The sequence below is a fragment of the Nerophis lumbriciformis genome, linkage group LG20, assembly GCF_033978685.3.
Source record: "Nerophis lumbriciformis linkage group LG20, RoL_Nlum_v2.1, whole genome shotgun sequence".
NCBI classification, from domain to species: domain Eukaryota; kingdom Metazoa; phylum Chordata; class Actinopteri; order Syngnathiformes; family Syngnathidae; genus Nerophis; species Nerophis lumbriciformis.
The window spans coordinates 6567794-6591732 of record NC_084567.2 but is presented as its reverse complement, the minus strand read 5'-3'; the positions used below and the strand labels follow the sequence as shown (position 1 = coordinate 6591732).

At 42.0% G+C, this 23939-nt stretch overlaps 1 protein-coding gene across 1 annotated transcript; it reads left to right on the top strand.

The window, feature by feature from the left end:
- The first annotated feature begins 7355 nt into the window (after positions 1-7355).
- LOC133619297 (uncharacterized) lies at positions 7356-10172 on the top strand. The gene has a single exon (XM_061980265.1). It carries the CDS (start codon positions 7672-7674, stop codon positions 9082-9084), a length of 1413 nt encoding a protein of 470 aa, XP_061836249.1. The 5' UTR covers positions 7356-7671; the 3' UTR covers positions 9085-10172.
- Positions 10173-23939: the final 13767 nt, after the last annotated feature.

The following is a 23939-nucleotide window of genomic DNA, read 5'->3' as shown; positions in this document are numbered from 1 at the left end:
TTCGCTGCGCTTGCGAAGTAGTCTTGTGATTTTTTTCCCACACATACATATATACATATATATATATATATATATATATATATATATATATATATATATATATATATATATATATATATATATATATATATATATATGTTCTTTACATACACTTGTAAAGAACATAATGTCATGGCTGTCTTGAGTTTCCAATCATTTCTACAACTCTTATTTTTTTTGTGATAGAGTGATTGGAGCACATACTTGTTGGCCACAAAAAACATTCATGAAGTTTGGTTCTTTTATGAATTTATTATGGGTCTACTGAAAATGTGACCACATCTGCTGGGTCAAAAGTATACATACAGCAATGTTCATATTTGCTTGCATGTCCCCTGGCAAGTTTCACTGCAATAAGGCACTTTTGGTTGCCATCCACAAGCTTCTGCTTGAGTTTTTGACCATTTCTCTTGACAAAATTGGTGCAGTTCAGCTAAATGTGTTGGTTTTCTGACATGGACTTGTTTCTTCAGCATTGTCCACACATTTAAGTCAGGACTTTGGGAAGGCCATTCTAGAACCTTAATTCTAGCCTGATTTAGCCATTCCTTTACCACTTTTGACGTGTGTTTGGGGTCATTCTATTATCAAACTATTAATCGACTTAAACATGGGGTCTGGTTCAAAGATGAGGGTCTTTAATTTGACCTGCTGTTGTACTCTGTCTCAAAATGTTAACATGTGCTCAATGTTTCCTTACCATTATTGCTATGTTGTCTATTACCATTGTTGGCATTTTGTCTATTACCATTGTTGGTATATTCATTATTCCTACATTGTTGATACAAACTATTGTTACAGTGTAATAATTATTTTTACCTGTGGTAATACCACTATGATACAACATCTGTATTATAATCCTTGAACAAAGTAAGAGTGAAACTCATGTGAATAATCACTGAATGGAGAACTGGGGGTGGGATTAAATAAGTTATCTTCTTCCTACTCCCTTTCAGGCAAAACTGGACAATCATGCATGACATACTATACATTACCTTTTGCACTATATTAAGGGACATGTAAGCAAATATTAACATTGCTGTATGTATACTTTTGACCCAGCAGATTTGGTCACATATTCAGTAGACCCATAAAAAATTAATAAAAGAACCAAACTTCATGAATGTTTTTTGTGACCAGCAAGTACATGCTCCAATCCACCTGTCACAAAAAAATAAGAGTTGTAGAAATTATTGGAAACTCATACAGCCATGACATCATGTTCTTTACAAGTGTATGTAAAATTTTTAACACGACTGTATGTAGGTGTGTAAAGAGTGTTTGTGTTGTTTGTGTCCCACAGACGTTCAGCAGCTGATTGGTCATCCAGAAGAAGTTTCCCCTCAGTTAGGGGGGAGCTCCACTTTGAAGCAGGAGACTCCACAACCACCCTGCATTAAAAAGGAAGAGGAGGAACTCTGCATCACTCAGGAGGGAGAGTGTCTTCTAGGACGAGAGGAAGCTGATTACACCAAGTTTCCACTGAGTATTCTCTCTGTGAAGACTGAAGATGATGAAGAGAAACCACAAGTGGACAACTTCTTAGCTCAACTATCAGATAGTGAGTATATGTGTTTATATCAGTGACGTGCGGTGAGGTTGATGGCTGGTGAGGCACTGACTTCATCACAGTCAGATTTACAAACATATGAACCCTAAAGAGTATCTTATTCACCATTTGATTGGCAGCAGTTAACGGGTTATGTTTAAAAGCTCATACCAGCATTCTTCCCTGCTTGGCACTCAGCATCAAGGGTTGGAATTGGGGGTTAAATCACCAAAAATTATTCCCGGGCGCGGCGCCGCTGCTGCCCACTGCTCCCCTCACCGCCCAGGGGGTGATCAAGGGGATGGGTCAAATGCAGAGGGCAAATTTCATTACACCTAGTGTGTGTGTGACAATCATTGGTACTTTAACTTAACTTTAACTTTACACATAAAAACTGTAGCACACAAAAAAAACTTTATTATGGTCTTACCTTTACTTATAAATTAAGTCCATTGCCGCTGTTGTGCTGGATTAATGCACCCCCTGACGGGAGTGTTATATCAACTAAAGCCCTCACTTAAACTTTCCACGTGCAAGATTGAATCTATTTAAAAAAGTGTAACCGAGGGCTTATAAATGTCGCCTATACTGTATGAAACTACAAAATAACAAACACGGAGGCTCCAGTTTACATGAGGACCACTTTATTTACCTTCTTTCAAAAACCTCCGCTCCACCCCAACGTGTCATCACTTCCGCTCTTAGCGCCTTCAAAATAAGAGCTCAAGGCATATACTGTATAACAGCGCATAACAGGAACTTAACATCACAAAGAGGAAAGCCCATAAAAATAGGTTACAAAAGTTATTTAATAAGAAGCCAAAAAGTGCAAAAACAATAATGTTCGTGTTGGAGGAGTTGAGAATTAGGTTAATGTTGTGGCCCTGCAGTCATTCACAACTCCTCCAACACGAACATTATTGTTTTTGCACTTTTTGGCTTCTTATGAAATAACTTTTTTAAATAGATTCAATCTTGCACGTGGAAAGTTTAAGTGTGGGCTTTAGTTGATACAACACTCCCGTCAGGGGTTGCATTCTATGCCGGGAGTGCAGGAGGCGGGATTACTGGGAGCCTCAGCCAGTGCGTCTTTTGCAGCCGTTTTATGATCGCTCAGCACAAGAAATACGTTACACACATACAGTTGTTGACAAAATACACTGTACATTATATACCTAAGCTAACTAAACTATGGAAATGTATAATATAATTCATATAGCAATACGGTCTCACTGCACAGCAGGCCAGCAGTTAGCCGAGTCCACAATCCATGGTGAGGCACAACGCAGTGACGTGCCTCAACTGGCTGCTGGTCACCGCACCGTCTCTTCTCAGTATTTGAACGGCAAATGTGAAAATTCAGCGATTTTAAATAAAAATAATCTAAAACTGGTGAAGTTAAATGGAAAATAACTTTATAGTATAATCACTGGATACATATAACAATTTAATAAAAAAAATTATTTGCCTCACCTGCCTCTAGTGACTGCACGTCACTGGTTTATATGTATGTATATATATAGTCGTGTTCAAAAGTATACATACACTTGTAAAGAACATAATGTCATGGCTGTCTTGAGTTTCCAATAATTTCTACAACTCCTATTTTTTGTGATAGAGTGATTGGAGCACATACTTGTTGGTCACAAAAAACATTCATGAAGTTTGGTTCTTTTATGAATTTATTATGGGTCTACTGAAAATGTGACCAAATCTGCTGGCTCAAAAGTATACATACAGCAACCTACATGATCAATTTTGGTGGTGTAGAAAAGTTACAATCAAATCAAATTAGCTTCATAGCATGGCCTCTTAACTTCATGTGAGTGATTATGATTGACGACACCTGTTGACTTCTCTGAGCCCAATTAAATAGGGCTCATGTGATGCAGTCATTAGACTCGATTACAAACGCCACAATGGGAATGTCAAAGGAACTCAGCACAGATCTGAGCAAATGAATCATTGACTTGAACAAGTCAGGAAAGTCATTTAGAGCCATTTCAAAGCAGCTTAAGGTCCCAAGAGCAACTGTGCAGACAATTGTTCGTAAGTATAAAGTGCATGGCACAGTTTTGTCACTGCCACAATCAGGAAGAAAATGCAAGCTATCACCTGCTGCTGAGAGAAAATTGGTCAGGATAATCAAGAGTCAACCGAGAACCACCAAAAAGCAGGTCTGCAATGAATTGGAAACTGCTGGAACACAGGTGTCAGTGTCCACAGTCAAGCGGGTTTTGCATCGCCATGGACTGAGAGGCTACCATGCAAGAAGAAAGCCCTTGCTCCAGAAGCCACACCTTAAGGCTCGTCTAAAGTTTGCTGCTGATCACATGGACAAAGATAAGACCTTCTGGAGGAAAATTCGGTGGTCAGGTGAAACAAAAAATTACCTTTTTGGTCACAATACCCAGCAATATGTTTGGAGGAGAAAAAGTGAGGCTTTTAATCCCAGGAACACCAGACCTACCGTTAAGCATGGTGGTGGTAGTATTATGCTCTGGGCCTGTTTTGCTGCCAATGGAACTGGTGCTTTACAGAGAGTAAATGGGACAATGAAAAAGGAGGATTTCCTCCAAATTCTTCAGGACAACCTAAAATAATCAGCCCTGAGGTTGGGTCTTGGGCGCAGTTGGGTGTTCCAACAGGACAATGACCCCAAACACACGACAAAAGTGGTGAAGGAATGGCTAAATCAGGCTAGAATGAAGGTTTTAGAATGGCCTTTCCAAATTCCTGACTTAAACGTGTGGAGAATGCTAAAGAAACAAGTCCATGTCAGAAAACCAACACATTTAGCTGAACTGCACCAATTTTGTCGAGAGGAGTGGTCAAAAATTCAGTGTCCAGGGTGTACTCCGCCTTCCGCCCGAATGCAGCTGAGATAGGCTCCAGCACCCCCCGCAACCCCGAAAGGGACAAGGGGTAGAAAATGGATGGATGAATGAATGATCCCCCTCACCCCCCATAGGGCTGGGCGATATATGGAATGTACTGGATATATCGCGGGTTTGTCTCTGTGCGATATAGAAAATGACTATATCGTGATATTGGAGTATACTTTCTCACACAGTTGCTTTTAGCTGAGGGCATAACACTACATGCGTTTCTCACTATCTTTCTTGTCTCTCCTTCTCACAGAGACATAAAACAAGCGCACCTTCTTACATACGTCACATACGTACACGCCCTCGCGGAGCAGAGAGGTAGCGGCATGGTAACGTTAGCTGTGGTGCGAGTGGTAATACGAGAGAAAGAAGGTGCGAATCTGTAACAAATGAAGGAAGAAATAATTCCCAAGAAAAACAGCATGGGGTCCATCGTCTGGCGGTGGTTTGGCTTCAAGCGGGAATATGTTGAACAATTACGCGGCAAAAGCGTTGCTACAAAAAGTAGTAGCACTGCATATTTGTAGCATCATTTGAAAAGTCACCTGCTAGAGAATGAAGAGTGCTTGAAACTCCGCATGTCAACATCTCCGGCTGGTGCCACACCCAAAAAATGCCCAGGCAACCATTTCCACATCAACACCGTATGAAAAAAATAGTCAACAACAGAAGGAGATAACGTCCACAGGAACCTACCACATAGCGAAGGACATACACTATTTGATTTCCTATTATGCAGCTCATTTTTATTTGACACTTATTGAAAAATCTTGTGTGACATCATGCACAAAAGTGCACTTTATTTGTTTTAAACTATTGTAGTGGCGTTCTGTACAAAAAGTGCCTTTTAATTTAGTGTTGTTTTGATTTGTCATCTTAGAGACATCATGCACAAAAGTGCACTAATAGCTTGTTTTAAAATGTCTCTGACAATCTTGCACTTTCTGTTTTGGAAATGACATGAATGTTTGTGCCACTGCTTAATAACTCTTTAATAAATACACTTTTGCTAAATTGACTTAGTTGTGATTTCCCTCTCTGCATGAAAGTTTAAAGGGGAACATTATCACCAGACCTATGTAAGCGTCAATATATACCTTGATGTTGCAGAAAAAAGACCATATTTTTTTTAACCGATTTCCGAACTCTAAATGGATGAATTTTGGCGAATTAAACGCCTTTCTATTATTCGCTCTCGGAGCGATGACGTCACAACGTGACGTCACATCGGGAAGCAATCCGCCATTTTCTCAAAACACCGAGTCAAATCAGCTCTCTTATTTTCCGTTTTTTCGACTGTTTTCCGTACCTTGGAGACATCATGCCTCGTCGGTGTGTTGTCGGAGGGTGTAACAACACGAACAGGGACGGATTCAAGTTGCACCAGTGGCCCAAAGATGCGAAAGTGGCAAGAAATTGGACGAAATTTGTTCAAAATACGAGGGTGTGGGGAAAGCCGACGAAATGGTCAGTCGTTTGTTCCGCACACTTTACCGACGAAAGCTATGCTACGACAGAGATGGCAAGAATGTGTGGATATCCTGCGACACTCAAAGCAGATGCATTTCCAACGATAAAGTCAAAGAAATCTGCCGCCAGACCCCCATTGAATCTGCCGGAGTGTGTGAGCAATTCAGGGACAAAGGACCTCGGTAGCACGGCAAGCAATGGCGGCAGTTTGTTCCCGCAGACGAGCGAGCTAAACCCCCTGGATGTCTTGGCTCACACGTCCCTTATGCCACCGAAGATGATCAAGAGAAGAATATCGACCCTAGCTTCCCTGGCCTGCTGACATCAACTCCAAAACTGGACAGATCAGCTTTCAGGAAAAGAGCGCGGATGAGGGTATGTCTACAGAATATATTAATTGATGAAAATTGGGCTGTCTGCACTCTCAAAGTGCATGTTGTTGCCAAATGTATTTTATATGCTGTAAACCTAGTTCATAGTTGTTAGTTTCCTTTAATGCCAAACAAACACATACCAATCGTTGGTTAGAAGGCGATCGCCGAATTCGTCCTCGCTTTCTCCCGTGTCGCTGGCTGTCGTGTCGTTTTCGTCGGTTTCGCTTGCATATGGTTCAAACCGATATGGCTCAATAGCTTCAGTTTCTTCTTCAATTTCGTTTTCGCTACCTGCCTCCACACTACAACCATCCGTTTCAATACATGCGTAATCTGTTGAATCGCTTAAGCCGCTGAAATCCGAGTCTGAATCCGAGCTAATGTCGCTATAGCTTGCTGTTCTATCCGCCATGTTTGTTTGTGTTGGCATCACTATGTGACGTCGCAGGAAAATGGACGGGTGTTTATAACGATGGTTAAAATCAGGCACTTTGAAGCTTTTTTTAGGGATATTACGTGATGGGTAAAAAATTTTTTTAAAACTTCGAAAAATAAAATAAGCCACTGGGAACTGATTTTTAATGGTTTTAACCCTTCTGAAATTGTGATAATGTTCCCCTTTAAAAGTAGCATATATTAATGCAGTATGAAGAAGAATGTTTTAATGTAGACACATAGAATCATCATACTGCTGTGATTATATCCATCAAGTGTTCATTCAAGGCTAAGGCAAAATATCGAGATATATATCGTGTATGGCCTAAAAATATCGAGATATTAATAAAAGGCCATATCGCCCAGCCCTAACCCCCACCCCCACATCTCCATTTTTTTTAGTTTGTAGTATCCTAATATCCATAAAAACGGATGTTTTCTATTTTCTGTGAGTCTCGCTTCACTTCTCAAAAATATCAGTCAAGTCATGTAAACATTGATCCATCATTCTGGCAAGGCACTAAATGAATGGCCATGAAACACTACACACACATACAGTACATAGAAGAAAGTGTGTTTTTGTTGTTTGTGTCTTGCAGACATCCAGCAGCTGATCGGTAATCCAGAAGAAGTTTCCCCTCAGTTAGGGGGGAGCTCCACTTTGAAGCAGGAGACTCCACAACCACCCTGCATTAAAAAGGAAGAGGAGGAACTCTGCATCACTCAGGAGGGAGAGTGTCTTCTAGGACGAGAGGAAGCTGATTACACCAAGTTTCCACTGAGTATTCTCTCTGTGAAGACTGAAGATGATGAAGAGAAACCACAAGTAGACAACCTCTTAGCTCCACTATCAGATAGTGAGGCTGAAGACGAGGTTGAAGAACCTTTGAGCAGAGATAAAGACTGTGAAGGTGATATGAGGACTCACACTGACAACAAACACTCTGAATGCTCTAAGAGGAAGAAAGGTAAAATACATTTCAGTTGTTCAATTTGTGCTAAGAGCTGTACTCAAAACAGCAAGTTGACTCTGCACATGAGAACACACACAGGTGAAAAACCATTTAACTGTTCGATTTGTGGTAAAAACTTTTCTTTTAAGTGCACTTTGACTGAACATATGAGAACACACACAGGAGAAAAACCATTTAAATGTACAGTTTGTGGCAAAAGCTTTTCTGCTAAGAGGAATTTGACTGAACACATGAGAACACACACAGGAGAAAAACCATTTAATTGTTCAGTTTGTGGCAAAAGCTTTTCTGTTAAGAGTAATTTGACTCAACACATGAGAACACACACAGGACTAAGACCATTTAATTGTTCTGTTTGTGGTAAAAGCTTTCCTCAAAACAGCTCTTTGTGTCAACACATGACAACACACGCAGGAGAAAGAACATTTACTTGTTCAGTTTGTGGGAAAATATTTTCTTTTAGGAGGAATTTGACCCAACACATGAGAACACACACAGGAGAAAAAACATTTAAGTGTTCAGTTTGTGGCAAAAGCTTTTCTGTTAAACGTAATTTGAGTGAACACATGAAAACACACACGGGAGAAAAAACTTTTACTTGTTCAGTTTGTGGTAAAATATTTTCTTTTAAGAGGAATTTGACTCAACACATAAGAACACACACAGGTGAAAAACCATTTAACTGTTCGATTTGTGATAAAAACTTTCTTTTTAAGTGCACTTTGACTGACCACATGAGAACACACACAGGTGAAAAACCATTTAAATGTTCAGTTTGTGGCAAAAGCTTTTCTGCTCAGGGGAGTTTGCCGCAACATATGAGAACACACACAGGAGAAAAACCATTTAACTGTTCAGTTTGTTGCAAAGGCTTTTCTGTCAAGAGTAATTTGACTGAACACATGAGAACACACACAGCTGAAAAACCATTTAATTGTTCAGTTTGTGGCAAAAGCTTTTCTGTTAAGAGATATTTGACTGAACACATGGGAACACACACTGGACTAAGACCATTTAATTGTTCAGGTTGTGGTAAAAGCTTTCATCAAAACAGCTCTTTGTGGCGACACATGAGAACACACGCTGGAGAAAAACCATTTAACTGTTCAGTTTGTTGCAAAGGCTTTTCTGTCAAGAGTAATTTGACTGAACACATGCGAACACACACAGCTGAAAAACCATTTAATTGTTCAGTTTGTGGCAAAAGCTTTTCTGTTAAGAGATATTTGACTGGACACATGGGAACACACACTGGACTAAGATCATTTAATTGTTCAGTTTGTGGTAAAAGCTTTAATCAAAACAGCTCTTTGTGGCGACACATGAGAACACACGCTGGAGAAAAAAACATTTAGTTGTTCAGTGTGCTGTAAAAGGTTCCCACATAATGCAGACGCAGTAAAACACATAAGAACACACAAGGGAAAATAACCAATTAGCTGTTTAGTTTGTGGTATGTTGCTCATATGTGGCGACATCCACCCTACCCAGGACCTCCTCACTGCTTCTTTCACAAATATCTGAGGTATTCATACAAACTTGGATTATTTGGAGCATAATCTTATCTACTCATGACCCCATGTCTTCTCTGTATCTGAAACCTTCCTGAACAGTAAGATAGATGATGCTTCAAGTGCTTGGTTACTCCTTCTTCAGTCCAGGGACCTGGGGCCTCATGTGTCAAGTTCGCACATGCTCAAATACCTGCACTACGCCCTTTTTTAAGGCAAAGTTTAAATGTTTTAAGTTGACGTAAAAATTTGCACTGCCTCACGGCAGCTTCATAGCTGTCATACGCGCACTTCTACAGGCTGTATATGACACACATAAGTGATGCTGGTATACCAAGTAAGAGGTACACGGTAATGCGTGGCTGTGACTCCTCCCCCTCGACCCAAGGTAAAACAGGAGTAAAATAAGCAATCAGTAACCCCACTTAAAATGCAGCATGAGACACTGCACACTGATATAGTTCTGTGAAAATGATTGTCTTCTGTGCAAATGTAAAGAAAGTGAACAGTGTGTGATTTACTGCAATACTGTCAGTCTTTGAACTTTTTATTTATGCTTTGTTGAAATTGTTCACACTCTGCACTGCTTTTATTCTTCTATCAATACACATTATGTCTAGAAGACAGGAAGTAACTCAACACTCTTGAATAGTTTCTACCTCAGTTTGTATGGTTTGTTGAGTTAGCACAGGATTAATATGTGGAAATGACAAATGAGGTAGTTGATACATAGAATAGTTTTTCTCTATGCTTTATTTTGTTTTTTGTTCAAACCTAGATGGGTTGTGACTTAAAGTTTAATAGTAACACTGAGATTAAGTCTACGTTCATTGTGTTCTTCAAGGTGTTTTTGAAAAGGTGCCATTTTTTCCCCTCAAAATATTTTACTAACTTGGAGTATTTGTCAAGATGATTATTTGTGATATGTACATTTTCAGGATGTTTTCGTTCTATTTTTGGCCGAAGTTGTCGTAGTCGTATTTTTAAGTTATCATGCCATGATTTGACCCGTCCCGCCCACGTGGAAATAGATTTTCCTCCATGTGGCCCCTGAGCTAAAATGAGTTTGACACCCCTGCTGTAATGTGACTCATGTGAGCAGGTTACTGTATAAACACATTTTGTTATAAGTTATAAAAATGTGTTCAGTTCTCAGAGACACATCAATGTCAGGCTGACAATCGCTCTTCCGCTTTCTCCAAACACGAGAACAAAGCAGCTCCTACTGACTTGTGATTGGTCAGACCGTGCCCATCTTAATCACATGGCTAATTTCAATATAATAAATTGTGATGTAACACAATTGAATATCTTATATGCTCAGACAGTAATGTGTCTATATAAGTTTGGATTGGGTTATGATATTTTACTTTGTATTTATTTATTTCTTTTTTTAAATTAAATTGTTAAGAGTTCTCCATGTTTATCTACGTTTTCAGATACTTTATTTTTGAAGCATTTAATGACAGTGTCACTTCCGCTTCCTTCCTGTAGGGGTCACTTCCGCTTCCCTTTTGACGTGTTAATGTGTGGTGACTTGTTTCTCTGCTACGTTTAATCGGTGCTCTAGTCTTTGACGATGTGAGTATGTCGATTAGACTCAGGGCCGGCCCGTGGCATAGGCCGTATAGGCAAATGCTAAGGGCGCCGTCCATCAGGGGGCGCCACGCCAGTGCCACAAATGTTGGAGAAAAAAAAAAAAAAGTTGGTATTATTATTTCTAAATACAAAAAATAATCCCACGTTAATTAAAATGCAAAGTAAAGCTTATTTAATAGAAAAATTATTTGTTACAACATTACGCCCCCCCCCCTCTCCCCCGCACGGTGCGCCCCCTCCCTTCCCGTATCATGACTCTTTTTGGACGTCACCACATCAAAAAATCAACACACGATGTCAAAACGGCCAAAACTGTCAGGTGCCCAGGGAAGAAAAAAGAGAAAAGAAGAGGAGTAGAAACGAGAAAAGACAGAGTTAGCAGGTAGGTAACGTTAGCCTCCATGAAATTATTTGTCTGTTACAGAATGTGATAGTAACCTGGCTTTTTAGCATTAAGCTAATGTTACATGATTCGGCAATTGCTAATCAATAAATAGCTAGTTCTGTTTTAACGTCGGGTTAATATTGTGGAGGGGGCTAAATTGTTATGGAAAATAATAATGTAACGTTAGGTAATTACAGTACTCCCACCTTACATTCCTCAGGGACATTTGTATTAGATCTTTTAAGCAGGTGTTTTTTGTTTACATTGTTATTGCCTTCTGGTTAGCTAATGTTTGCCCTGCAGGTAATAGTCACTTGTCCACCCCTTTATATATTAGGTATAGTTGTAAGTAAAAAAAAAAAGGTCAAAGACAAAGCCATTCGGTTTCTTGTGAGTATATACACTTCACTGCCGATGTGGGGGGGCGCCACCTAAAATCTTGCCTAGGGCGCCAGATTGGTTAGGCCTGATTAGACTGACCATATTCTGAAATCCCAAAAAGAGGACACATATATGCGTGGAAAGGCCGGGACTAAGTGACAATTTGCCAATGATACTCGAACTTGCTTTATAAATAATATATTTATTTAAATAAAGCATTTTTTTCCTCTGTTGACAGCAGTGTTGGCCCTAGGAATTTTCAAAATGGGGTCCCAGGGACCCCATCAAGTCATAAAAATGGAGTACCACAGTAAACATTTGGGGGTCCCACTTTTTTGTAAGCGTTTTGAAAACAAATAATAAATGGATGCATTATCCTGTTATATCTCACATTCTACATTGTGTTTTGGAAAAAGGTTGTCATAAATGTTATTTCGTTCATTAAAAAAAATAATAAAAAAAAGAAGTAGAAAATGGATGGATGGATGGAAAACAAATTTTTAAAAGTATTTTTGGTGTGGAGGAGTCTGATCTGGTGCTAGTTAGCTTGAAGCTAACAGCTAGCCTGTCTCCATCCTGGAACAATGTGGATCCAACGGGAGATAAAAGTTTCCATGGACTCACAAAGACTAAAAAAAAGTCATTTTGTTATGATCCGCTGCCCGGATCATATTTTTTGTTTACGTTTTCAAGAGACTTGTGTTTTTGGTTAGTTTTGGACTCCTTGAGTACCTGTTTTGTACACCTGAGTTTGTTGCCATGGCTGCTTATTATTTTCACCTGCCGCGTTTGTTCCCGACACGCACCTGTTTGTCATCACTGACATTATTATTTAAGCCTGTCCTCCCTGTCATTCGTTCTTGCCTCGTAGTTTGTTTTCATGCAACAGTTGACGACTTTTGTTCTGGCTTGGTACCTGTTAGCTTCCACGCTTATCTTCCTTAGTTTTTACCTTCTAGCTCCCATGCTAGCTCTTTTAGTTTTTGCCTTATGTGCTATGAGCACCCTTTTTCTTTGTTCCAGTATAATTTAGTCCTGTAAATAAATCATTTATTTTACCTTCACGCTGTGTCCGAAGTCCGTTGCATCCTGGGAGAACGAAACCCCGCATCACCATGCGCCCCGGTCGTCACAGTACGAGGCAAGCAAGAAAGAGTTCTCTCGCGACGGGCTTGACGGAGGTAGATGAAGGTGCGTGGATGGTCCTCCGTGCGATGGAAGCAGAGACGCTCCGCTGTTCTCCAGATGAGGAGATGATATGGGGACCTGGAGGTGTTCTGGTCCCGATCGACTCCATCTGGCCCGGGGAGGTCCGCTCTCAGCCCGCTCGCACGCGTCAGCGAAGGCGGAAGTCGCACAAAACGGCTTCAGCTCGCGACAGAGACGCGCCACCCCCGCAATTCTTCCCTCCGGAACACAGCCAAGCAGCCCAGGATTCCCCTCCGCCGATGTTTGGTAATCCCATCACTCACTTTGCCAAACAGTTCACTGATTGGGCTGTCAGTCAGCTGGAGACCCGCGCGGATGACGTCATCCCGTCCACTGGTGATGACGTCATAGACGAAGACATTTTTTTAAATTCAGTCAACTTTTTCTGTCAGCCGCCTCCAAATGACTTTAATTCAACAATTAAATACTATTAGGACATTTTTGTTAATTCTAGGTCTAGTCAGTCCCACTCACTTTCTGATTTTCAAGCTCAGCCCCCAATTACTTTGGCCCCACCCCCTATGGCTCAAGCTCCGCCCAAACTCTCTGTTTTCTCCCTCCTGGTCGTCCCTACAGTCCACTATTGAAGAGCAGTATAGACATTTTGAACAATCAAAAGGGGAGGAACCTACCCCCCTCCTCACCTCCTCCCTCCCACCCCTAAAGACTGTTCCAGACTGTACAAGACGCGTCTGGGATCCGCTTCTTGAGGGGGGGGCTAGTACTGGGTGCTTTGCTAGTGGGCGGGCACAGCTGCGCCCAGCCAAGCCCAAACCTCCATGCCGGCCTCCGCCACCAGTCCTCCGGCATGCTAAGCCGCAACCCCCGGCCCGGCCGCCACCACCGGTTTTTCGGCATGCTAAGCCGCAACCTCCTGCCCGTCCTCCACCACCAGTCCGTCGGCATGTCAAGCCGCAACCCCCAGCTAGACCGCCTCCGCCATGCTCATGGCTAACCTCAGCCCGCGTGGTCCTGCAGACGCCACCATCATCTCCGGTGGGCTTGCAGACACCACCATCATCTCCGGTGGGCTTGCAGACGCCACCATCATCTCCGGTGGGCTTGCAGACGCCACCATCATCTCCGGTGGGCTTGCAGACGCCACCATCATCTCCGGTGGGCTTGCAGACGCCACCATCATCTCCGGTGGGCTTGCAGACGCCACCATCATCTCCGGTGGGCTTGCAGACGCCACCATCTCCTGTTCCTGCTCCTCGGCTGACACCTGCTCCAGTTCCAGTTCCTCGGCTGACACCTGCTCCAGTTCCAGTTCCTCGGCTGACACCTGCTCCAGTTCCTGTTCCTCGGCTGGCTCCTGCTCCAGTTCCTGTTCCTCGGCTGGCTGCTGCTCCTGCTTCCACGGCGGCGACGACTACTCCTCCTGTTTCCACGGCGGCGACGACTACTCCTCCTGTTTCCACGGCGGCGACGACTACTCCTCCTGTTTCCACGGCGGCGACGACTACTCCTCCTGTTTCCACGGCGGCGACGACGCTTCCTGTTTCCACGGCGGTGACGACGCTTCCTGTTTCCACGGCGACGACGACGCTTCCTGTTTCCACGGCGACGACGACGCTTCTTGTTTCCACGGCGACGACGACGCTTCCTGTTTCCACGGCGACGACGACGCTTCCTGTTTCCACGGCGACGACGACGTTTCCTGTTTCCACGTCGACGACGCTTCCTGTTTCCACGGCGACGACGCTTCCTGTTTCCACGGCGACGTCTGCTCTCTCCTCGTCTCCGTTGGACCTTTCCAGGGCACCGCCACCTTCCTCGCCCTCATCGTTGTCTCAGCGACCTCGGGTGGTCTGGCGGCGCAAGCGGCGCTCTCGGAGGTTAGAGTATGGACGCCAGTGGCGCAAACAGCAGCGACACCCGAGACGTAGTCGCAGAACTCTCCGGCTGCTGAACTTCTGGCGCCACTCACGCCCACCTTCTCGGCAGCCACAAATGTGGCCTTTCCGTGGTCGCCCGCCTCGCCTCCGGCAGCGGCGTTCCATTCGCCGCCGCCACCTGACTCGTCCCCGGTGGATTCGGGGACATGTGACCTGGCGACCCTCCGCCAAATCCTCCCTCCACCCTCCCTTGACTCTTGAACTTTGTTATAGTTGGGGGGGTTTTAGTTTTTCTAGGGGACATCTGGAATCTGTCCCTTAAGGGGGGGGTACTGTTATGATCCGCTGCCCGGATCATATTTTTTGTTTACGTTTTCAAGAGACTTGTGTTTTTGGTTAGTTTTGGACTCCTTGAGTACCTGTTTTGTACACCTGAGTTTGTTGCCATGGCTGCTTATTATTTTCACCTGCCGCGTTTGTTCCCGACATGCACCTGTTTGTCATCACTGACATTATTATTTAAGCCTGTCCTCCCTGTCATTCGTTCTTGCCTCGTAGTTTGTTTTTATGCAACAGTTGACGACTTTTGTTCTGGCTCGGTACCTGTTAGCTTCCACGCTTATCTTCCTTAGTTTTTACCTTCTAGCTCCCATGCTAGCTCTTTTAGTTTTTGCCTTATGTGCTATGAGCACCCTTTTTCTTTGTTCCAGTATAATTTAGTCCGGTAAATAAATCATTTATTTTACCTTCACGCTGTGTCCGAAGTCCGTTGCATCCTGGGAGAACGAAACCCCGCATCACCATGCGCCCCGGTCGTCACACATTTACTGGAAACTCAGCACAGGATGAAGTTAAAAAGGTTGACTTTACACTCACTTTAGTGTTTACCATCAACTCTTTCTTTTGACAGCACCTCGCGCTAAACTTGTCCCAGTGCAAACTGAGGAAGTGTTTGTCATTGACAAAACTTTCGGCCAATCAAAATTTACGACCAATAAAAACGCAATAAACGGGGAAGGAAATGTGACCCGGCAAATATAAACAAAACAAAACACTGGCGGAAAGCAATAATCGAGACAATAAAAAAGAACAAGTAAGCTGGTCGGTAGGTAAAAATTTTTTTAAAAGTCCTTTCTGATTTCAATGCTTAAAAAGACACAAAAAGTGCGGTAGCGCCAACACTGCTTGACAGTATAACAAAATAAGTCACACTTATATTCTGTAACTGTGTGGAATGCTAAAACACCCTCTGCTGCGTTTACAATGTATTCTCCTTTTCCAAGTACTCTGTCAATTTAGCAGACGAGCTCTCGCCCTGCACAGCTGTTTTGTGCTTTGTAGTGTCGATATGGGCTTGTAGATCTTTGGCCCCTTTATTTGCCAAAGATACATACGTTCCTGCTTTGCACACAGTGCATTCTGCTTCCCATGTGTCACGGCCAGGACGAAAACACGAATACTTTTTCCGCAAATCATCCGTGAAGTTGCATTTACGTTTCGGCATTTTTTGTTTTCATGTCTGTCTCTCCACTCACTAGCTCTCTCGCTCTCTGTCTCTGCCCCTCTCTCACGAATGTTTCTGCGTGCGCACACCTTCACAGTTTGTTTTCTTTAACCCCTTCTTAACTTAAAGGGGAACATTATCACCAGACCTATGTAAGCGTCAATATATACCTTGATGTTGCAGAAAAAAGACCATATATTTTTTTAACCGATTTCCGAACTCTAAATGGGTGAATTTTGGCAAATTAAACGCCTTTCTATTATTCGCTCTCGGAGCATCGGGAAGCAATCCGCCAGTTTCTCAAACACCGAGTCAAATCAGCTCTGTTATTTTCCGTTTTTTCGACTGTTTTCCGTACCTTGGAGACATCATGCCTCGTCGGTGTGTTGTCGGAGGGTGTAATAACACGAACAGGGACGGATTCAAGTTGCACCAGTGGCCCAAAGATGCCAAAGTGGCAAGAAATTGGACGTTTGTTCCGCACACTTTACCGACGAAAGCTATGCTACGACAGAGATGGCAAGAATGTGTGGATATCCTGCGACACTCAAAGCAGATGCATTTCCAACGATAAAGTCAAAGAAATCTGCCGCCAGACCCCCATTGAATCTGCCGGAGTGTGTGAGCAATTCAGGGACAAAGGACCTCGGTAGCACGGCAAGCAATGGCGGCAGTTTGTTCCCGCAGACGAGCGAGCTAAACCCTCTGGATGTCTTGGCTCACACCGTCCCTTATGCCACCGAAGATGATCAAGAGAAGAATATCGACCCTAGCTTTGGGCTGTCTGCACTCTCAAAGTGCATGTTGTTGCCAAATGTATTTCATATGCTGTAAACCTAGTTCATAGTTGTTAGTTTCCTTTAATGCCAAACAAACACATACCAATCGTTGGTTAGAAGGCGATCTAGAAGGCGATCGCCGAATTCGTCCTCGCTTTCTCCCGTGTCGCTGGCTGTCGTGTCGTTTTCCTCGGTTTCGCTTGCATACGGTTCAAACCGATATGGCTCAATAGCTTCAGTTTCTTCTTCAATTTCGTTTTCGCTACCTGCCTCCACACTACAACCATCCGTTTCAATACATTCATAATCTGTTGAATCGCTTAAGCCGCTGAAATCCGAGTCTGAATCCGAGCTAATGTCGCTATAGCTTGCTGTTCTTTCCGCCATGTTTGTTTGTGTCGGCTTCACTATGTGACGTCACAGGAAAATGGACGGGTGTATATAACGATGGTTAAAATCAGGCACTTTGAAGCTTTTTTTAGGGATATTGCGTGATGGGTAAAATTTTGAAAAAAACTTCGAAAAATAAAATAAGCCACTGGGAACTGATTTTTAATGGTTTTAACCATTCTGAAATTGTGATAATGTTCCCCTTTAACCCTGGGCATACATTGAAAATACACGCAACCCTAACTCAAAATGCCGGACATTTGAGGCATTTAAGAAACCCCGCCCGGACACCCCCGCAAAAGAGGACATGTCCGGGGAAAAGAGGACGTATGGCCAGCCTAATGTTGATTATTATATAAGACTAATTTAGTTTGTTAATAGACATCACTGTTTGTGTAACATTTAGTGGTGTTTTAATAATATTATTGGTGCTGTGTTGTCAGAATGCTACGAGCTAACATCTCCCTGTTAAGGATAGCGTTGCTGCTGCTAACGTGGCTAGCTCACATGCCATTGTGGAAATGCAATATATTATATCTCTAGTATTTTGCTTTGAGCAGACATATAGGCATATATATTTATATTGTTGTTTAGTTAAATGACACAAATGTTGATGGGTGTTTGCTTGTGGTTTACAGATACTAAATGAACCTTAAACCAATATGCATACTTGCCAACCCTCCCGGATTTTCCGGGAGACTCCCGAAATTCAGCGCCTCTCCCGAAAACCTCCCGGGACAAATTTTCTCCCGAAAATCTCCCGAAATTCAGGCGGACTCAGGTCCTCCACAATATAAAAAAGCGTACCTGCTCAATCACGTTATAACTATAGAATGATGGAGGGCGAGTTCTTGGTTTCTTATGTGGGTTTATTGTTAGGCAGTTTCATTAACGTCCTCCCAGCGTGGCAACAACACACAACAACAGCAGTCACTTTTTTGTATACCGTAAAGTAGTTTGTCTGCCGTAAACAGCAATGTTGTGACACTCTTAAACAGGACAATACTGCCATCTAGTGCATTTAAAGAAAGCACTTTTGTGCGTGCCACACATCAATGTATCATCAGAGTGGGTGTTCAGCATGGTTCGAAAAATAGTGACAGAGAATAGAACAAGGATGGACAATTCAACCCTTAACTCAGCAATGAGTAGATGAGTGTTATGTGTGTGTATATGTGTAAATAAATGAACACTGAAATTCAAGTATTTATTTTATATATATATATATCTCAATCAATCAATCAATGTTTATTTATATAGCCCTAAATCACAAGTGTCTCAAAGGGCTGCACAAGCCACAACGACATCCTCGGTATAGCCCACATAAGGGCAAGGAAAAACTCACCCCAGTGGGACGTCGATGTGAATGACTATGAGAAACCTTGGAGAGGACCGCATATGTGGGTAACCCCCCCCCTCTAGGGAGACCGAATGCAATGGATGTCGATTGGGTCTAACATAATATTGTGAGAGTCCAGTCCATAGTGTATCCAGCATAACAGTAAGAGTCCAGTCCACAGTGGGGTCAGCAGGAAACCATCCCGAGCGGAGACGGGTCAGCAGCACAGAGATGTTCCCAACCAATATACAGGCGAGCGGTCCACCCCGGGTCCCGACCCCGGACAGCCAGCACCCCATCCATGGCCACCGGATCTGTGTGTCTTCCCCTCCACAAGGGATAGGGGGGAGCAGAGGAGAAAAGAAAAGAAACGGCAGATCAACTGGTCTAAAAAAGGGGGGCTATTCAAAGGCTAGAGTATACAAATGAGTTTTGAGATGGGACTTAAATGTTTCTACTGAGGTAGCATCTCTAACTGTTACCGGGAGGGCATTCCATAGTACTGGAGCCCGAATAGAAAACGCTCTACAGCCCGCAGACTTTTTTTGGGCTCTGGGAATCACTAATAAGCCAGAGTTCTTTGAACGCAGATTTCTTGCCGGGACATATGGTACAATACAATCGGTAAGATAGGCTGGAGCTAGACCGTGTAGTATTTTATACGTAAGTAGTAAAACCTTAAAGTCGCATCTTAAGTGCACAGGAAGTCAGTGCAGGTGAGCCAGTATAGGCGTAATATGATCAAACTTTCTTGTTCTTGTCAAAAGTCTAGCAGCCGCATTTTGTACCAACTGTAATCTTTTAATGCTAGACATAGGGAGACCCGAAAATAATACGTTACAGTAATCGAGACGAGACGTAACGAACGCATGAATAATGATCTCAGCGTCGCTAGTGGACAAAATGGAACGAATTTTAGCGATATTACGGAGATGAAAGAAGGCCGTTTTAGTAACACTCTTAATGTGTGACTCAAACGAGAGAGTTGTGTCGAAGATAATACCCAGATTCTTTACTGAGTCGCTTTGTGTAATTGTTTGGTTGTCAAATGTTAAGGTGGTATTATCAAATAAATGTTGGTGTTTAGCAGGACCGATAATCAGCATTTCCGTTTTCTTAGTGTTGAGTTGCAAGAAGTTAGCGGACATCCATTGTTTAATTTCATTAAGACACGCCTCCAGCTGACTACAATCCGGCGTGTTGGTCAGCTTTAGGGGCATGTATAGTTGGCTGTCATCAGCATAGCAATGAAAGCTAACACCGTATTTGCGTATGATGTCGCCTAGCGGCAGCATGTGAATACTAAGGAGTGCAGGGCCAAGAACCGAACCTTGGGGGACTCCGCACGTTACCTTAACATAGTCCGAGGTCACATTGTTATGGGAGACGCACTGCATCCTGTCAGTAAGATAAGAGTTAAACCACGACAAGGCTAAGTCTGACATACCAATACGTGTTTTGATACGCTCTAATAAAATATTATGATCGACGGTATCGAAAGCAGCGCTAAGATCAAGAAGCAGCAACATAGATGACGCATCAGAATCCATCGTTAGCAGTAGATCATTAGTCATTTTTGCGAGGGCTGTCTCCGTAGAATGATTTGCTCTGAAACCGGATTGAAAAGGTTCACAGAGATTGTTAGACATTAAGTGTTCATTTAGCTGCTGTGCGACAATTTTTTCGAGGATTTTCGAGATAAACGGAAGGTGGGAAACCGGCCGGTAGTTTACCATGAGGTCAGGATCGAGGTTAGGTCTTTTGAGCAAAGGATGAATAACCGCTTTTTTGAATGCTAGTGGAACAGTGCCAGAGGAAAGTGATACGTTTATAATATTTAGCACTGATGGACCTAATAATACAAAAAGCTCCTTAATAAGTTTCCCAGGAAATGGGTCAAGTAAACATGTTGTTTGTTTTGTCCCATTGACACATCTTAACAATTCCTCTAATGTTATTTCATCAAAGAGAGAGAAACTATTTTGGAGGGCGGTATCCTTCGTAGATACAGTCGTATCTGTGTTAATAGAACCCAGTTGTAGCTGCGATGCATTGTCTTTAATCTCCTTTCTAATGAGTTCAATTTTCTTATTAAAGAAATTCATAAAATCATCTGCTGAGTGGGTGGAGCTACTGGGAGGAGTCCCTTGTTGGGTTAGCGATGCTACTGTACTAAACAAAAATTTCGGATCATTTTTGTTGAGGTGGATGAGATTTGAGTAATATTTAGCTTTAGCTAGGGTAAGCATGTGTTTATAAGTTATTAAACTATCACTCCATGCTTGATGGAAAACCTCAAGTTTAGTAGCGCGCCATTTGCGTTCCAGCTTTCTACATGATAATTTATGGGCTCTAGTTTCTTCTGTAAACCATGGGGTGCGCCTTTTAGGGGCTCTTTTAAGCTTTAGCGGTGCTATACTATCAATGGTGTCGCGCAGGGCGTCGTTAAAGTTGTTAGTGAGGTTATCAATAGAGCCGACATAATTTGGGAATGGTGCCATTACCGAAGGCAGTAGGCCAGCAAGAGTCATCGTTGTGGCAGCATTAATGTTGCGGCTGCTATGGTAGTTATTATTATTAGTTTGTTGACAATGAGTCAGAACTTCGAATTTTATAAGGTAATGATCGGACATTACTTTTGTATACGGGAGTATCGTAACTTTGGAGGTGGTGACACCCCTGACCAGCACTAGATCTATCGTATTTCCGTTGCGATGCGTAGGTTCATTTATTATTTGTGTAACACCACAGCTATCAATTATAGTCTGGAGCGCCATGCACATGCATATATATATTACTCCTCCCCTTTTAGCCACGCCCCCAACCACGCCCCCGTCCCACCCTGACCACGCCCACCCCACCCCCTCCCCCACCTCCCGAAATCGGAGGTCTCAAGGTTGGCAAGTATGCCAATATGCACCATTAAAGTTGGAAGAGTCCAAATGATGACTGTGTGTTCTCTGACCGGAACCCCAACAAGGTCAATATCCGAAAAAAACAGTCGCAGGGTTTAATACTCAACATAAATCAACATAAAAAACACAAGATACCCTTACAATTAGTGCACCAACCCAAAAAAACTCCCTCCCACTCATTCACACTCATTCATACAAAAGGGGTTGTTTCTTTCTGTTATTACATTTCTGGTTCCTACAATATAGAACAATACATTCTGCAAGGGATACAGTCCTTGAAGCACACATGATTGTGTGAGATGCTGGTCCACTAACATTTTCATTAATTACTATCTTTTATGTAATTGTTTTTATATTGTTTTACTTTCTTTTTTATTCAAGAAAATATATTTTTTTAATTTATCTTATTTTATTTTATTTTATTTTAAATGACTTTACCTTCACCAGACCTGGTTGTCAATGAAATGAAATAGTTTAAAAGGTTCTTAAAACCAGGTCCAGTCCAGATTATGTCCAGGTCGGGCTCAGCAACACACACCTTCATTTATGTACACTCAAATTAGGGAACACAACAGATTGCATATCATATATAAACAAAATTACATTTTCAAAATAAGCCTTTGAGGACTTCCCATTTTTTTGACGTATGTTTTTTTTTTTTTGCATCATTGGCGTTGTCAACCATATACCTTTCTAAAGTTAAAAAATACTGAATAAATGTTTGAAAGAAAGTAATACTAAGTGAATATCTGTTTTTGGCCTTAAAAATAAACCTTTTACCGAGTACTATAATTAAATTTACTAAATCATGACTGTCAATGAACTCTACTAAAATAACAGAAACCACATCAAGCTTCATAAACAATCCAATCCTTAAACACATTTGTTCAACTTCCACCCAAAACGAAGACACAATATGACAATACCAAAACAAATGCAGGGTGGATTCAGAGTCCTGACAACAAAATCGGCAATCATCCGACTCTGTCATATTCCCTAGTTTTAACATTTTTCCCGTGGGTAAGAAGTTATAAATAATTTTAATTTGAAAATAACGATTTTGCACATGGATAGTAGTTTTGTAGATTAATTTGAATATGACATCTCATGGCAACGGGCAGTCAAAAAAGTCCTCCCATTTTCCATATGTGTTGTATGGAGCAGCCTTCAAAGATTTCTTCATTAAATAAAAATTATATATGTTTCTGTTTATCTTAGTTCCTTTTTGCCAACTAGAATTTCTTATTAAGGGTTTACAAACTAATAATTTAGTAGTTCCATAATTATTTTTGTTTCCATCTTTTCCCAATGACTCCAGTTAGTTGATGAAATGAAAAGCTTGAACAAGCATCACCATACATAGTTGTAAATTCATCATACTTCATAATCTGACCATTCTCATTGAGAATATCATTGACGAAAATGATTCCTCTTTCAAACATATTTTTCCAAAAGAAAGGCTTTCCATCTATTACAATACTAGAGTTCATCCATATTATCTGCTGCAAAATATTGTCTCTTTTTTCTGGCACATCAAATTGAAAACACCACCATGAGTGGATTGTTTCCTTTATGAACACGCCATGTTTCCCAGCAGACTCTCTACATAAGGAAAATGGGAGGGGATCACTTGTAAAAACGGATACAATTTATTTTGATACAATACATGTTTTTTGTCCAACAGGACACTTGTGTACCACTCGGTGTTTAAATACATCTTTGGAACAATTGATGCTTTTAAAGACAGACACATAGCTTCAAGGTTAAGAAGTTTCATATTCATATTCATTGTACAAAACCTTTCTTTTAATCTTTTCTGGTTTGCTGTCCCAGACAAAATCGAAGACCCTCCGCTCATAAACCTTAAAAAAGTTTTGTGATGGAGCTGGTAATGACAAAAACAAATAAATAAATTGAGGAATAATTAACAAGTTGACAATAGATATTTTACCATACAAGGTTAAGGATTTCCCTTTCCATAATTGCATAATTTTATCCAGCTTGTTGGTCGATTATCATAATTTACTGAGCCTAGATCTTCCAGATTCTCCGGGACAACAACACCAAGTATGTTGTGAAGTGAAGTGAAGTGAATTATATTTATATAGCGCTTTTCTCTAGTGACTCAAAGTGCTTTACATAGTGAAACCCAATATCTAAGTGACATTTAAACCAGTGTGGGTGGCACTGGGAGCAGGTGAGTAAAGTGTCTTGCCCAAGGACACAACGGCAGTGACTAGGATGGCAGAAGCGGGGATCGAACCTGCAACCCTCAAGTTGCTGGCACGGCCGCTCTACCAACCGAGCTATACCGTTAACTGATCCATCTGTCCACAAAACAGGCACTTTGCATTCCATTC

Excerpts from the sequence above, each read along its gene's own strand:
- LOC133619297 (XM_061980265.1), top strand. The coding sequence starts at position 7,672 with ATGAGGACTCACACTGACAACAAACACTCTGAATGCTCTAAGAGGAAG.